The sequence below is a fragment of the Tinamus guttatus genome, unplaced genomic scaffold, assembly GCF_059628265.1.
Source record: "Tinamus guttatus ecotype Peru unplaced genomic scaffold, ASM5962826v1 Tinamus_guttatus_pri_ptg000245l, whole genome shotgun sequence".
Taxonomy (NCBI): Eukaryota; Metazoa; Chordata; class Aves; order Tinamiformes; family Tinamidae; genus Tinamus; species Tinamus guttatus.
The window spans coordinates 546,758-564,482 of NW_028288779.1; the positions used below are offsets into that span (position 1 = coordinate 546,758).

Consider the following 17,725-nt stretch of genomic DNA (forward strand, 5'->3'; position numbering starts at 1 on the left):
CCCACAGCTAAGCAGAGAGTGCAACGATTTTAATGGGGGAAAAGTCGGGATTTTCTTACTAGGGCTGCTAAAGCCTCTCAGAACTACATTCTAGAAGGAAAAAAGAGAAACAGGAAAAGGGAACCTCCCCCACCTTATTCATTAACCCAGCATGTTAATTGGAAGCTACACAGCGATTCCATCTCGCACCGATGAGACACAGCAAAGAGCTTAATTAAATAAGTTTATTGTCTAATGTTTACACTTGTTACATTGCCACTGTAAACCGCGGCAACATAAATAAGTTGGCAGCAGGAACTGCGCGTTCCCGCCGCGTTCCCTTCTCCGGGCGGCGCTGCAGGCGGCCGCCCTCGTCCCTCACAATCACAGAGGCAACGTGGACACGACGTTTGGGTGGCACGGTTAGCACGAGTGTGCGGGGGAAACAGAACTTGCGAGCGGGACGGCAGCGGCCGCGCGGCCCTCGGGAAGCCCAGGGCCCTGCAGGGCAGCAGCCATGGCAGAACCAGCTTGCAGGTGAGAGGGGGTATCAGCCTGGGGCAAAAACCTCTGCTTGTCCTCCCTCAGAGCCAAGAGAAAGGTGCCTGGGTGGAGATGCCGCAAAGAAGTGCCAAAGAGTTCAATGATGGGGAAATGCTAGTTTAAAAAGTATATTAAAAAAATCATGTAAAATACAGGCTACAAATTGTGTCAGGAATACTGGTATGGGGCAATTGAACTCAGATTTTTTTTTTCCTACTAAGAACTAGGAAATAAATTTAACACCTCAATGCTGCGTGCAAAAATGTTTACCAAGAGCAAACTGATACATTTTCCCATCTCATGGTAGTGTCTGAACAGCAAGATAGATGAATTGGTTTCCAGCATTACAGGCAACACTAGATTTACTTAAACAAGATAATGTAAACTTGATTCTTAAGGCAGCTGGTACTGATGCTGCTCACAGGCATTGCTCAATGCCCATTACAATAATGGGACACGTAGCACTTGAAAACAAGTAAAAAGAAAATAGCATTATTGGACTAAATGATGCAGGTTGTCAAAATACTTTCCCTTTCACACAAGCCATGAAATATTCGGACATCTAGAAAAATAGTGCCCCTACTCCTCCAACTTCAGCCTGTTCTTTTACAAATATTTCAAAATACTGGTAGATAATGGTGACCGCGAGCAGGATGCCGGTGCCCGAGCCGATGGCGCCGAGGAAGTCAGCTAATACTGAGAGGGCGCCGATGCACAAGCCACCAAACGCAGCTGCTGTGGGGATATATCTGCAAAAAAACGTATTCATCATCATTCCTTTATATCCAGGGGCAAAAATGCACAAAAACACAGCCTGAATATTTAGAGAATAGCTGCAACTCGGCTATAAACTCCTATGATCTTCTAAACTCTGTGCACACGAAGTAGAAACTAAAATAAATATTCACTGCTAGAAAAGCTATGGGAATCATTAAACACTGGCAATATTTTTTTTATTAACAGCATAACAATTTTGTATATACACACGGTACATAACCTCCACAGGACCAAGAACAACTCCTCTGACACTGAAATGCTATATAAATATAGGGATAAAATCTGACTTTCCATTCAGCTCTGCAGACTTTACATGTTGCAGATAATACCACTATTTTAGTTTACTATTACTGAACCAAAAAGATGCCAAGTACATTAACTCCAGCTATCTTCCTTTTTCAAACATGGAAGAGATCCATCCCAAATTTCTATATTACCTTCTGCTTAAACAAAAGACACTGTACGATAATCTCTTAATTACTGCTATAAACATCACAAACCTGTCTCATCTCACCAGGAAAGAGAACAGTTGGATGGGAAAAAAATCTTGAGATTTGCACTGGAAACAAGACTCCAATTCTGCAGAGAATCTGCTCTAGCTGACACTGCCCCAGTCCAACTCTTATCCACCCAGTACGGCAGCACTGCTGGAAGCCACGTGAGTTTTTATTTTACCTGTTAAGCTCGTGAACCATGGAGGTGTCCCTGTGGCCTCTCATCACCATTTGTTGCTCTTTGAGTTGCTTGGCAACCTGCAGAAAGAGAATTTTGTAAGCCTACCGCAGTGCTTCATAATCAGCTGATATTTAGTCAGAGTAATAACTGTGATCAGTTAGAAACTAATCAGTGCTAAGCAAGAGGCAACATCTGAAAAACGTAACAATTAGACACATTCACCGGAACACCCACATCTTTTGCTGATGATCCGGACACCTCAATCCAAGTTTTTGAGAAGAATGCACAGGATCCCAACATAAAAATTATGTAAACTATTACATGGACAGGATCCTCAAATATTGCACCCATGGATTCGGGGGGGGACAAATAGTAGCAGAGGCCACCAACAGGATAAGACCGAGCAGGGCCACCACCACTGACATCCTGCAAAAGAAGAAGAAAAAGGCAATTAGTTATTTGTCACAGACCTCTCACATTCCTGTTCTACATTTATGGAGGAAAGGATTCCTCCACAGTGTTTAAAAGAGCATCTACATACAAGTCTTAAAAAGTATTTCAGTTTTCTATTGGTTAAATATAAATGTTTTACAATCAAGTTGCATATTGATTATATATTTATTAAAAAATAGTAAAATACTTACTGCCCACTGTCCTAATAAGTTTACCAAGAAGTTGCCACTAAAACGCACAGACAACATCTGGGAAATAACGTAGAGGTTTGAAACTAAGGCAGACTGCAGAATGATGGGAATGTTGGAGGTGTAGAAGAGCTTGATAGGGTAACTACTGTATTGTCCTCGATATCGCGCAGACTTGATAGGTAAATCGACACGAAATCCCTAAGGGGGAGAACACAAAGGTACAGAGTTTATTTCTAAAATAAAAGGTTCTCCTAGCAGGCTTAAAAGCTATTCCTGGCGGGTTTTTTTTTTTGCTAGGTTAAAAAAAAAAGTGTGCAAGGTGTGGAACAGTAAAGCTCAAAGGCCTTCTGCTAGAGTCAGAACCACAGATTTTCAAACTTCTTAGCATTACTTCTTGGTTGTGAGCTATTTTTCTCTAAAATAATCTACTTCGTGGCATAGGGCTTGATAAAAACCTTTAATGTTTTCTAACTAGTTGGTATCAAAAGATTGCAGTATTTGTAAGCCTGGCCTTTTATGGCCCAGCTTTTATGTAAGCCTCTCAAGGGTTAGATTTCTATCTGAGCAGGCACAAGAAAAGCCTAATTTAAACAACAGAATTCTGATTTTTTTTGCCAGCACTTGGCCCCAACAGCTTAAATAATAAGAATCACTATATAGATCTCCTTTAGCATTCATTTTTAATATATATTCAAATTTAAAAACCAGAGGGTTGAATATTTAGAGAAAAAAATAGGAAAAAGGTCTAGACATTACCTGCACTGTTGTTCTCTAGAACAAATCTGTATCATGCAAACCCCAAAGCAGCAAGGTTCTCTAGGTCTGTTTGAAAAGCATCTTTTAACTATATTAAGTATATTATTTGTACAATAAAACTAGATTTGGGGACTCCAATGTGTTTAATAAAAACAGCCTCATAGTGGGCGCATCCCTTTACAGTCTCACAAAAGCCTTCTGTTTCGCTACCTGAGTAGAAGTCCTGGCTATAAGATTTAGCAGCCCTACTGTTGTGGAGTTATGTTACCAAAATAACAGTACTGAAAAAGAAAAAAATGAAGAAAGTTCCTTGCTCAAAGCTAGGATACTTCAGTTATTCAAGTTCAACTTTTGCAATAATTTCTTGCTGAGTGAATGCAGTGCCTAGAGTCCTTGTACTTCTTCACAAGCCATTTCAGACCTACGAAGAATTTTTCACTTTACCTGGAAATATATAACTACTGCAAACACAAACACTGTGGCAATCAGATTCATGAGGTTGGGCAGGTTCTGTCGGTAAAAGGCTTCCCGCAAAGCGCGGACTTTGTCAGTCCGGGTGGCCAGAAGATGGAACAAGGCAATCACGGCGCCTTCAAACTCCGTCCCTGCACATGCCAACAAAAGGAAAAGAAATCTAAGACATCCAAAAGGAAGACATAATTCTATTACTACTATTATTTAATGATCTGACTTTAATCTACTGCTTTAAACACTACATACACATGTAATCAAATAAAACATGACAAATCCTGTTACAACAAAATTATCACAACCTAGGTGGGTTTTTGGTAGAATTAAGCATTTAGTTTGTAGAACTCAGAATCATCTATCAAACATTATTACTGATAAGAGACCTACAATCCTCACACAGAAAAAATATACTCCTTTTCTGTTATTTTCTGGGGGTATGGGAAGAAAATAATAAGAGTCCTACAGAAGAGTAATAAGGCACAATAAACATATGCTAGAAATCATCTATGAATATTAAAGCAAAGGAAAAACAGGGCTCAAGATTTCAAATATACACATTAAACTAGTAGTTTAAACCACAAGTTTTTGATGCAGGTCCAGGATGCATCTCAATTTGGTATGTCCACGGGCTCAAAACAACCAGATATTGTCAAAGGATGCCTGAGAAAAGCACAGATGGTATTGTCCAACATATCAAACAGGCTGAGAGTAATTTGGGGCACTAAGTCTAAAAGTATCCTGTAGCCACAGACAATAGTTGGATCATAACTCTTCTAAATAAACAGAATCTAATATCTTTTCTATTTCTAAATTATACAAAATAGGGTGAAATTGCAGAGGTCTTCAATCGATATTGTTCCCACTTTAACTGCAATTCAAATCAGAAGGAAATGTGGATTATTAACCTTCAGGCAGTTATTTTATTGTTTGACATCATTTTCACCTTCTGTGTTAAACAACTGATTTTAAGGCAGGCCACACATTAAAAAACCTTTTTGATAAGCGACAAATAACTGATAACTTTTTATGTAGCATATATCCAGTGAAACACATAATTTACTGTAATAGCACACGTACCTCTGCCAGTGTTAATGGTAGTGGGACTAAAAGCCTTCCAGACAATGGTTTCACAGATATTGGTAGCAATAAAGAGGGAAATACCAGATCCCAAACCATAACCTTTCTGTAGCAACTCATCTAACAGCAGCACAATCAAACCAGCAACAAACAGCTGTGGGAAAACAAACAAAACTGAGCAGAAACAAGAATAAATCAAGAATTAATTCCCTGCATCAGCGTTTTCATCATATTAGAGAGACTGATCATTAAGCTGTTAATCTAACTATTATTAAAGAGTATTTTTGACTTCATGTACACATGGCCGCATCTCACCTTGCAATAATTTCTGTGACTTCAATGTTGATGCTAACAAACAAACATCTTTTTTTCCCCCTCCAAAAATGCTCAAGTCTGTGCATTTACTGTTTTGCCCTACAGGATAATGTCTCAAAACTGCATCTGCAGTCTATTCCTGAATTTGGATTCAAACAACCACTCCTATCTGAAATACTTGTGGTATTCACTATCCCAGCTTTCTCCTCCCTTATGGAAGATTTAAAATTTCTCATATATATTTGGATAGAAAGGATACTTTATAGTATGAAAAATAAGCAGATAAATAAAAGCCAACAAGACAGGAAAGAAAATATTTGTCCCCCACCAGTTACAATGTAGCTAAGCCGTCCCAGTTACCCACAAAATAACTCATTACAAACCTGAATTATAATAAGAAGACAAATACCAGCACCCATTTCAGCAGGATCTCCATACATTCCAGTCATAACATACACAATGGCTTGCCCAATGGTAATAATCATCCCAAACACTAAAGCAAAAGAGAGAAAGCAAACCCTTTAAAAATATCTTTCGAGTTCATCTGCTAGTAAAGAAACCTCACATCTAGTACTTTTATTCTTGGCAAAGAAGCCTGCTTAAGTAATAAATGCTTCTTAATTTTAACCAGACAGTGCTTACGTTTCTGGGCTCCATTGAACAAGGCTCTGTCTTTTGGAGTATCACCAACTTCAATGATTTTTGCTCCAGCCAGCAGCTGCATTATCAACCCAGATGTCACAATCGGTGAAATACCCAACTCCATCAATGTACCTGAACAGGGAGAAAAATTAATACAATTGCAATTCAAGAATCTCTCCTAAGGGATTACACATGGAGGATATTAAGCCTGTTGAAAGGTGTCTGAACCTACAGAGAACATTTCTCATAATGCTTCAAACATGCATATTCAAATACAGGGACAATTAAAAATAAATCTCCTCACACAAAGGGTACTGTGTTAACATCTCCAATTTTGAAGGCAGCATGAGAAACACAATCTTTCACTTAAAATATTTTTGTGAAACTGCTATCACCAAAGTTTGATGCCTATTGCTGGTTGTTTGATATATATTGAGGAACCTTTCACTGCAAAAAGCCTTCTCTTTGGGTCCCTGTTGTCCCCACTTCAGCTGTGACTACCACATTTTCAAAAAGTTCAGTTGTGGCAACCACAGGGAAGATGTTGCAGATCCAGAGTAGCTGATGTGCCACTCTGGATCACTGCCTCTAGTTGAAAGCATAAAAGTTGAGGATTAAACTGATCCTTCGTAACCAAAAAAGAAAGCCACGTCATTATTAAGATGCTCTAGATATTAATTTTTCAGTGGTTTATAATCTAATCAGAGAATTACAACTTCATAAAACACCAATTCTGCACCATGTGCTCTTATACCAGGAAATCTACCCTTTTTTTTTAATCCCCCCAAGAAATACTTCTCCTGTGGAGCAGAATTCATCTTGTTTGCATCCTCAGACTGCCACAGTTACAAAACCAGCACTCTTATCAAATACTATAATTCAGGTATATTCCCAGCAACATCTTCTTCAAGGGCTGATATCTCCTGCAGTTCTGCAGGAAGCAGAACTGAATCTAATCAAAGCAATTAAAGCCAGGAAGGAAAAGCCCATCTTTTAACCCTGAATAAAACACTCCCCCACCTTAATACAGAAACATTCCTCCATCTGATCTTTTTAGTGCAATAGTGCTACAAAAAAAGACAACTTCTGAAATTTAATTTATCCTTCAGAAAATTAGAGAAAAATCTCTTCTATAAGAAGATGTTACAATCTTAGAAAAACAAAATATTGAAAATTTGGATGAAAATTAAGAAGCTAAACTAGCAAGTGATCATTTTTTTCCTAAGCTGTAACTTTAAATTTGAGACAAAAAAAAAGAAGCGCTTGTGTGAGAACATTTTTTAAAGGTTTAATATTAAATCAAGCAAAACCAAATTACTTTTTAAACCATCTTTTACATGATTAGAGGAACGAAATAACTTCATAAAAATACATATTTAAGATGTAATACCCACCAGGAAGATTAAGATGAGAATCAGCTTACAATTATTTAGAACTCTCAACACTTACGCATAACTCTGCTTTTACTTGCAACATATTTGTGACCTATCATAAAATTATCAGCAAAATTAACAAAAAAGTATTTAGTCACTGCAGACTGGAGAAAAAGTAGAAAAAGGATATTCATAGTTGATCAGACTAGATCAAATCTGATCTAGACTAGTTGATCCAACTAGAAACTTATGCATCCTCACAGTCCATCTGTGAACAGGGCTTCTTCTTCGGGGATAGTATCACTCTCTTTTCCCAATATCTTAATAATTTACTCAGAAGCTGCATCTTGTGGCTTCTGCAAATACGCTGGTAGATCTGCTGCTTAATAATCACACTGGCTGCCCCTTCATTGTTACACTATTGATTATCCATTTCCTATTCACTTTATTTTCCCCACAGAGATCAAGATTTCAAAGACATCTGGGACATAACACATTATATGATGAAGAAACCTTACTTATTTAGGATCTCCTTCTACACATTAACTCCTACCTTATATTTGCCCTGTTGTCTTTTTCTGAGTGTTTCCTAGATCCACTATGTCCTTCGTGGGATGGTAGGTTAGAACTGCATGCAATATTCAATTTGTGGCACCCTATGGATTTATACAGACATTTCTTTGTATCCTTTCAACAGTTGTTAATCCATTAGCAGATCTTCCCTCTTATCCCACAATAGTTTCATTTCCTGAAGAGCCTTTGACAAATAACCTGAACTTTAAGTTCAGTGGTGTTAAGCACCTCCCCTCCTGTCTGAAGTCTTTTCATTGTCTTTTATCTACAAAATTCCTCATTTAAGGTTTTGAGCTGAAGTAAGATTGCATTGGTTTATATTTATTTACTTTTCTTACCACAACGTAGAATGAAAACATTAAAGTCATGGTCATATTCTGCTTATTTCAGACTTGCATCTTAGCTTCTACATACAGCTCAGTACCAAAACAAACATGCTCTCTACCTAGGAAATCTCTATTTTTCCAACAAGCAAGAAAATATGAAACACATTATTTAACATCCTGTAATGACATCTACTAAGCTGATTTAGGTGTAAATTAACTTTCCCACTCCCCCTTCTTGTTGTCTTTACAGACTTTCTAGTCTTTTCTTGGCCACTATCCCTATTCTGCATAATGGGTAGTATATTTGGTCTGTGACACAAAACTTAGTTTGAGACACAACATTTTATATACGAATTCTGCAATAAAGTTTGAAAGAGATGAATTATTTACCTGAATATTATCTTCCCCAGCATGAGCCACTCTGCCATTCCTAAATAACTTGTAGCTTCACATTATAGGCTGCCACCAATTCTCAAGCTTCCAACTAATTTTCTAAGACACAGATGAGCTCAACGTTCTCACTAAGCATGGTAGGACACCCACCTTAGTTTTAGACTTCTAGCATTAGTACAAAAGTTCTTATGCATTTGCTTTGGGGCCAGCTGTCTATTTTAAAACAAGTTATTTGACCTCAGCCATAACATCGTCAAAGTACTATAAGGCAGAATGAAGCTGCAGAGCATGACGTGTGAGGTGCTGGTCAAGGCTCTCACAGCGCAGTGTGTTACTTGTAGTGAGAGGAAGACAACATTCCCCATATTAATCAGAAAAGGATGGATCAACAGCTTGAAACACAATCAGTCCTAAAGGTGAGGATTGAAATTAACCTCATTTACAGATCAAAGGAGACCCCATTCCTAAGGGGAAGTATTCCTCAGGTATCAGTCATTTATGAATACAAAGCACTACATCTGTGTTGAGCACTTTACAAAGTGTTCCCATGAGACATCTGGGTATATGACATTTAATATTTCAACATCAATTTAACAGCCAACAGTTTTTATTCCAGCCTGTTTAGGCTCATACAACACAGAAGAAAGAACTGATCTACTCACCTCTGTTTGACGCAAGGATGACTCGCATCCAGTAGAAAGGATCTGCCGAGTCTGATGACATGATTCCAAACAAAGGTATCTGTTCAAGCACACAATGTATATTAAGCATATATACAAAGAGAGCTTGCCTTAAACCAAGAACCATAACCTGCAATGACTCAACTGTTAAACTGTTTAGGATAATTTATTCCAACTTTTTTTTCTTTTTAATTAAACAGAATATACATTAGCAGACACGCTGACAGCACCTTTTCTACTCCTCTAACTGTGGTATGACTCAGGGGTCTAAACTATAGAACTTAAGATTTTTTTCTGCAGAAAAAAAAAGAAAAGCAGAAATCTCTACAAAGAGGATTCAAAGCACATGAACAATATAATCCCCTAAAAAAAAAAGCATAAATAGGTTAGCTACCACAATTCTTTAAGAGTCTACCATCTTTATGCAATATACTGTTGTTTATTTCACCAACATCTTTGTAGCAATTTTGAGTTTTACAGAAATAAAACAAAGAGTAACAGAATATTTTTAAGACAACAGAAAGTATTATTTTAATGGTCCTAAGCATTTATTTTCAATGCAAATTAAAGATACAGCAAAAAACTTCAATGCATGCTTCTTTCTAAGCTTCTAAGGCTATCTTAATCAGGAACACAGCATACTAGGAGTACAGGCAACCCAAAATGTTTTTCTAGATTACTGCTTTCTAGTCTGGACTACCTACTGTAAGCTTTTGTATGGATAAGTATTCTTTAAAAAAGAACATATCCATTTGTAACCCAAGTACAGGTTCTAGGAACTCTTGCAACTATGAGTAATAAAGACTTCAGAAACATTTACAAAAATCTGTATTTTGATGGCTTTTAAGCTAACATATTTGTCAGTACTTTCACAAAGCCAAGTTCTAAATGCCAACTTAAATTCTTCAGAAGGTTACAGAAGGATGTTTTTCAACACATGAGCTTGTTTAAGAGGAACCAAGGAAAAACACTCACTTTCACTTCATTTTTAAACTTGTCACTGCTAATACTATGTAACTTAAAATGTTAAGTCAACATAAAACAAGGGTTCCTTACACTCCGGACAAATATTTCTATACACAGAGCATAGTTTATATGCTCAGAACATATCCTTTCTGCACCACACAAAAAACACCAGAACCTACCTGGCAGCATACTAAGAAAATGAAGAGTGTGATAGCTGTCCATAGTACCTTCTCTCGGAACTGGATCTAAGAACCACAAGGCAGAGATTAATTAATGTTTCCATTGTATCTATATAGCTTTCCCTCTAGTACCATATTAGTATTGAACATTTTATCATTCAAAATTAAAGGTGAATGTATTAAACCAGAAAGCATAATTTCTCATTAGAAATTATTTTAATAGGATTTTCAGATGTTATGTAGACACCCTCATAGAGCTTCTGTGTAGCCAACAAAAACATAAAGGTGATACAGTAGTGCACCTGACATTTAAAACATATTTTAGCAATAATAATCTAACAAATTGGGTATTTACTGAAAAATAGCAGAATTGAACAAATTTGAAAAGTTAATTAAGAAAATTATCTTCAGTGATTCCAACTCTGGGTTTCAAGAGATTGTAGGCAATATTTTGCCATGTTAGAAGTTATTAGACTAAAGCATCCTAAAGTTTTGAAAGAGATTTAACTGCAGTGAAGGCAAGTAGAGGCAGAAGAACCATGAGTTTTGAATAGTAATCTGGAACATTTAGAATGAAGTTAAGAGAAATCTTAAATTCACTGTAATGTGAACGGACACAAGCCATAAAGTAATCTTAAGATTTGTGTCTTTCAAAATATTTCTAACTATGTAAATTGCATTTTACTTCTGCAAGATCATGAGATCAATGATCACCAGTTACTATATATGGGAGAGAATCTCAGGACCAGAAGTGCTGAGGCAGGTTCAAGAATAGAAGTGTAATTTCTAATCAGGAGATTATTCAGAGCTCAAGACAGAGAAAAAACACACTTGAAGAGACCAAGAGAGCTAAGATGCAGAATTATGCTCAAGTTTGTACCTCTCTTCCCCAAGGTTATCCCATACACTGGGAAAGGTGTATTCACTATAGCCAAGAGCACAGCAGTTACTAAAATGCAACATAAACTAACATGTTGTAGAAAGAGCTTTCTGACTCCAGCCACTGAATCTGCCTGCAGAGAAGTAACCAGAAAAAAAAAAAAAAAAAGATTAGTGCCTCGTTTCATAGGTCCTGAACACCTTCGCATGACAAGATATGAACAGATGCAACAGGGCAACTGCTTAAGATGGCCCAGGAAAATAAATAATTTATCTCTTTAGAATTAAAAGCATCTACTTAGAAGCAAAATATCCCTGTAGGTTAACATATTTACGGATGTAACCTCATTCTTTCAAAAGAGGTCAGATGATAAAAATACTCACAGCACCAAGTAAAATAATGACAGCAGCAAAGAAACCCAAACACTATCTTTATGTTCGATTTTACAGAGTACTAACGCACTTTACTAAGTGCTGACTGAATACTGCAGATTTTAAGTACAGACTTTTAAATACAAAAAAAGCTTAACAAAATGCTTTGTTAAACACTTAACTGCAGCACATCAGATAGAGACTGAAACCTCAAAAGCTCAGTCTGAAGCACTACAGTCCCTCTGTCTCTCTCTGTAACTACAGCAAATAGAAGCACTAGAGAAATTCAGTATCACGTCAATCACTTTTCATTCACAAGTAACACTCCCTGAAGCCATATGCCAGGAACAGCAAATACAAAATGGGAATTAAGATCAGTAAAGGAGCACAGAGACAATACATTCCATTGACTGCTCAGATCTGGTTGGACATTTCGTTCCTTCAGCATTTTTTTCTCATAACTTGTGAAAATCAATCAACTTCAGTACCATCTTCTTGCTGTTCTGAACATTCTGTTCCATTGCTTAGGGAAGTCTGTGCATAGAAAACAAATATGAACCCAAACTAGTAACTGCTAAAAGTAGCAATTGCTTTCATCAATGAACTTGACCAAAACACAACACTCCTTAATGCCAGAAAAATAAAAAGGAAAAAGTTTAGGTGAGAGTCCACCTGAAATAAAACTCTATCTTCGTTCAACTTAAATTTATAGACTTTCTTTTTCTTCATTTTTTTTCTTGTCTTAACCTTAACTAGCCTAATAAAACCATGACCAATGACAGCTACCAACGACAGCTTGCAAGAAAACAACAGCTAATAGAGAGGGCAGGTTATATGGAATGGTGTAGGTCACTCAGTAGGCTACATCCAAGCAAGCAACATCACTGAAAATGGTCAAAGGGCTAGAAAAGCTGTTCCCAAGCATGGCTTCATCTCAGACTCCTACAAGGCTGACAGCCAGCAGTCACTGACATGGTAGTGAAAAAGAAAACAACTCAAGGCACAAACACAGAAATCTCATCACCTCTTTGGCATCCTTCCTATGCTGATGGAGGACAAAGCCCAAATCTCTCTTCATCTCTGACGAATTGGAGAGAAGGGGGAAGGAACAAAGCGAAAACCCACAGCTGGCCCCAAGAATTACAGGAACAAAAATGCCACAGCTGAAGAGAGAAAGGTACCTGCCACCCAAGTCACACACATACTAATCGTAGCAAAAAAGCTGTTGGCTCTGGAGGTTGCTGCTATGGAGATGACTTTGATTGACTGAAATAGTTTATTTGGAGACCTGTCCTAAGAGGAAAAGCTGCTGGAAGGCAACAAGGAAAGCCAGATGGGGCAAACAGCCAAGGAATAAATCCCTATTGTCTTAAATATTAGGACCAAAGAAGAATAATCAGCAGATTTGATGCATCTTTTCCTTTTCCAGTATACTCAACTATGGTTATAGGCATGAACAACTCTGCAGCCATTCCTGACCTTCCAGAAGGCCTCATCAACATAAGATGACTCTCTTCAAGAGAAGCCATGGTGTCATGCTCTCAGCTATGCACTTTGTTTTAGGAATAAAGATCAGTATTTAGAATTTATGGAATTTCATACTAATCATCACTGCAATTATTAGGTACATCTGTTATTCTAATTATCACCTTTGTAACCTAGGTGATATGCTTAGTGATACATGCTTGCTTGAGTCTTTTCAAGCTTCAGATATGGAAATAAAAATGTTTTTGATGTGGTAGCTATCACCTCATGCGACAAAAAATATTTTTGATATAGTAAATGCAGAGAGGACTGTGAGGAAGTTTTCAGGCTAAAGGAGTAAACAGAACAGCTTTAAGTGAAATCAGCTCACTGAGTTTAGAACAAAGCGACCACACAGAAGGCAAACTGCAAGTAATTACCTGAGCTACCTCACAGATTACTTTCCAACTTCACTACAGAGACATACAGCTACTGGAGTAAAAAAAAATTATGCAGGAAAGAAAGAACTTCTGTGATTCTTAACACAGAAAAGGCTCTTCAAAGGAATGGGTGTCTGCTCAAAGCACAGAACTGCTCCCAGTCATTGAAAGTCATTGAAGATAGCTGTACTCACAGGAAAAAGATAAAAGCTTGAAAACTTCATTTCATAAAATCATAGAATGCTTAAGGTTGGAAGGGACCTCTAGACGTCATCTAGTCCAACTCCCCTGCACACGCAGGGTCACCCAGAGCACGTGGCACAGGACTGCGTCCAAGCGGGTTTGGAAGATCTCCAGAGAAGGAGACTCCACAACCTCTCTGGGCAGCCTGTTCCAGTGCTCTGGCACCCTCACTGTTAAGAAATTGTTCCTTAAGTTCCTGTGGAACTTTAGATGCTTCAGTTTGTGGCCATTACCTCTAGTTCTGCCAGTGGCCACCACTGAAAAGAGGCCGGCACCATCCTCCTCACTGCCTCCCTTGAGGTACTTATAGACACTGCTCAGGTCCCCTCTCAGCCTTCTCTTCTCCAGGCTGAACAGGCCCAGCTCCCTCAGCCTCTCCTCATAGGGCAGATGTTCCAGACCCCTGATCATCCTTGTAGCCCTGCGCTGGACTCTCTCCAGCAGTTCCACATTCCTCTTGTACTGGGGAGCCCAGAACTGGACACATTACTCCAGATGCGGCCTCACCACGGATGAGTAGAGGGGCAGGATCACCTCCCTCGACCTGCTGGAGACGCTCTTCTTAATGCACCCCAGGATCCCATTGGCCTTCTTGGCCACGAGGGCACACTGCTGCCTCATGGTCAACTTGTCGTCCACCATGATGCCCAGGTCCCTCTCTGCAGAGCTGCTCTCCAGAAGGTCGGTCCCCAGCCTGTACTGGTGTCTGGGGTTATTCCTCCCCAGGTGCAGGACCTTGCACTTGGCCTTGTTGAATTGCATGAGGTTTTTCACAGCCCAGTTGTCCAGTCTATCCAGGTCCCTCTGGATGGCAGTGCAGCCCTCTGGGGTATCGGCTACTCCTCCCAGTTTCGTGTCATCAGCAAACTTGCTGAGGGAGCACTCTGTGCCTTCATCCAGGTCATTGATGAATAAATTGAACAGGACTGGACCAAGGACTGACCCCTGAGGGACCCCTCTAGCTCCAGGCCTCCAACTAGACTCTGCACCGCTGATCACCACCCTCTGAGCTCTGCCGTCCAGCCAGTTCCTAATCCACCTCACTGTCCACTCATCTATCCCACACTTCCGGAGCTTGCCCAGGAGGATGTTGTGAGGGACGGTGTCAAAAGCCTTGGTGAAGTCCAGATAGACGACATCCACCGCTCTCCCCTCGTCTATCCAGCTGGTCATTTCATCATAGAAGGCTATCAGGTTAGTCAAGCATGATTTTCCCCTTGCTGAATCCATGCTGACCACTCTTGAGCACCTTCTTGTCCTCCACAAAGAGGAGGACATATATTGTTTTAGGATATAAAAACAGAGGCAAACACAGGAAGCTGAAACAAGATAAATTTAGCCTAGAAAGCTGATACTTAAAAAAAAAAAAAAGTCAGTGTAACTAACCACAAGAACAACTTATCAGAGCTGTCTCTGCTAAGATTCAACATATTTATTTTTTTATGATAGGGTAGGTCCCTCCAGCCCTCCCTCCAAAAAAAACATATTATTATTTATATTACATTTATAGCACAGCATGGACTCAAATACCCCAACATTTTCTTACCAGTGAATTAACAGAAGTAAGAACAAGATGTGATGCTTACCTTCCTTTCTGGTTTCTGGATTTCTGGTAAAACCGCACAGAATGGTTTAATAACTTCTAAAAATTTAACTGTTAAAAAAAGAGAACACATTAATAAACTTATACACATTTACACACACTCATGAAATACCTTAAAATTTTACTTAATTTCATAAAAGAAAAAAAATTAAAGTCAATACAAGGAGCTGCTAAATGAATTCTATTTCATTAATACCCAATTCAATACCTGAAAATTGACACCCTCCTTTTAAACCAGGCCAGAACAGGCCAAAAATGTTTTTAATGTCATACAGTGATTCGTCCCCCTTTTTCTCCCCCCAAGGCTGGTTTAGAACCATTTCAGACACGGAATAGCACTGCCCGTATCACCAGAAGGGAAATAAATTCTATTCCATCTAAAAATAAGTGACCTAGTATCATTCTGTGCTAGTTACATGCAAAAGCAAAGCTTGCTCACATCAGAGAGTACCCGCATGGAGACTGACACCTTGCATTTTACCAGAGAAACTAAATCTCTCAGATACAGAAAAAATAGAAATTGCAGCAGAAATCACTGCAGCAATTAGGCTTAGCAGAGCTGGGTGGTATTTTTTCAGCTTCTGATACATCCCTCCCCACAAGCACTCCTTTAGAAGCTCTTATACTAAATAAATAAAGAATTTGCCCAATCTAGCGGTTTTTGGTGGCAGCACTTGCACGTTATACCCGGCACCCACAGAAATCACTGCGTGGTCTCTTAGAAACGCCTTATTTGCTCTGCAAACAGATATAACGAAAAATTGTGTGGAAAAGGCCGATTTTACTGTTACCGCCGGTACCCGTCCGGCCGCATTTGCGCTTCATGCACACGCAAACCCCGCGGAGCACGGGCCGCCTCGGGCCCGCACGGAGAGGTCCGACAGCGACGGGGACCGAGGCCGGGAGGCCGCGACGGGAGGAGCGAGGCGCAGAGCGCCCCCACGGCTCGATACTCACTGCCCATGGCGGCGGCGGGCGGGCGCCTGCCCCGGCCGCGCCAACGGCCGCTCTAACGGCCGCCCCAACCGCCGCTGCCGCCACCCCACGTGACAGCGCCCGCGCGCAGGGCCCCTCCTTCAGGCGCTCAGGCAGCAACGAGGACGACTATGCCTCCCTGCTGGGGAGGATGCGGTGCCCCCGGAGGGGGAAAGATAACAGCGGCCGTGGAGGGCACCGGAGCACCGGAGCGCGGCCTCCGGGAGCGGGGCGCGAGGAGGGGAGCGACCCGCTGCTGACCGGCAGCTCAGGCGGTGCTCGGGGCAGCTGAAGCGGAGCCGAGGGCCCCGCCGCTGCCGGCGCGGGGGCGGGGCGAAAGTGGGGGCGGGACAGACGGGGCGTGGCCGAGGTCCTTCAGAAGCTCCGCCCCTCGGCTCAGCCCAGCGTGTCCCGGCCCCGGGGCCAGTCCCGATCCCGGTCGCCCTGGTCCCGCTCCTAAGGCAGACCCCAGGAGGACAGAGCCCTGGGCTGCTGCACGGGACACAGAGCTCCGTCCTCACCGACATCTCAGGCTCTCCGGTTACCTCTGCAGCCTCGGTGGTCTCCAGCCACCACAAGGGCCCTCTGGAGAGCATGAGGGTTTAATGAGGAAAGGAATTTTCACCAGGAGGGTGGTCAAATAGAACAGGGGCCGAGAGAGGCAGGGCAATCTCCACACCCAGAGCTGCTCCAAACCGGACAGTTAAAGTCTCCGTAGAACCTGCTCCAACAGGGCCTGCTTGCAGCACGAGCTTGTCCCACAGATCTCCAGAGGGCCCTCCAGAGGCCCTGTAAACTTGAGAATCTAAACTAGATTCTCAAGCCTGACCCATTCTAGGGCCTGGAAAGCTCAGGTTTAGGTTGAAGGAGAAGGAACTGAACTACCTTTTAGCGTGGCAATTTGAAAGAGGTGACAGCAGGTCATGTAGGAAGATGGATTTCATAGCAGAGACAGCTTCACCCACTGGACAGGACTGCTGGAAGCTGGGACTAAGTCCATCCTACTTTAGATCAAGTCTGGAATGTTTCAAAGGGAATCGTTCAAATCACTGTAGGATACCAGGGTTTAAATACCTGATCATAGTTTAATTCTATATATGCTTTTTTAAAGAACACTAATAAAGCTTACTGTTATCAAAATACATATTGGTTTGCAAACCAACACATTTTCTCACAAAATTTAGAAACACGCTACAGTGGTAGAAAAAAAGGATCATGTTTGTACATGGTCGGCACTTTGAGAACTTCTGCAAGTGTTTCAAACAGCTGTATCATGCTTCAGGCCCTTCAAAAAACCTTCATGTTCTGTCATTTCCTGCTGTTTATTTCACAGATTTGGTCTATAATCTCTTGTTATTAACAGTCCTTTTCAAGGCAGCC

General features: G+C 40.5%; 1 protein-coding gene across 2 annotated transcripts; it reads right to left on the bottom strand.

Moving 5' to 3' along the window:
- Window positions 1-770: 770 nt before the first annotated feature.
- Window positions 771-16,370, bottom strand: SEC61A2 (SEC61 translocon subunit alpha 2). Of its 2 annotated transcripts, XM_088526306.1 has the most exons (12): window positions 16,328-16,370; window positions 15,354-15,421; window positions 10,370-10,435; window positions 9,207-9,285; window positions 5,880-6,011; window positions 5,621-5,730; window positions 4,923-5,076; window positions 3,819-3,979; window positions 2,619-2,816; window positions 2,209-2,400; window positions 1,975-2,051; window positions 771-1,271 (listed from the first exon to the last, which is right to left on the bottom strand). In XM_088526306.1, the coding sequence occupies exons 1-12, from the start codon at window positions 16,332-16,334 to the stop codon at window positions 1,085-1,087; spliced, it is 1,431 nt and encodes a 476-aa protein (XP_088382432.1). In that variant the 5' UTR covers window positions 16,335-16,370; the 3' UTR covers window positions 771-1,084. The 2 variants fall into 2 exon arrangements, with proteins under 2 accessions (XP_088382432.1, XP_088382433.1); XM_088526307.1 differs by lacking the exons at window positions 9,207-9,285; window positions 10,370-10,435; window positions 15,354-15,421; window positions 16,328-16,370 and adding an exon at window positions 7,806-7,907.
- Between the last annotated feature and the right edge of the window lie 1,355 nt (window positions 16,371-17,725).

Excerpts from the sequence above, each read along its gene's own strand:
- SEC61A2 (XM_088526306.1), bottom strand. Across the intron at positions 10,436-15,353 it reads TCCAGAAACCAGAAAGGAAG|ATCCAGTTCCGAGAGAAGGT; the intron begins GTAAGCATCACA and ends TGTGGTTCTTAG. Across the intron at positions 5,077-5,620 it reads GTCTTCTTATTATAATTCAG|CTGTTTGTTGCTGGTTTGAT; the intron begins GTTTGTAATGAG and ends GTTTTCCCACAG.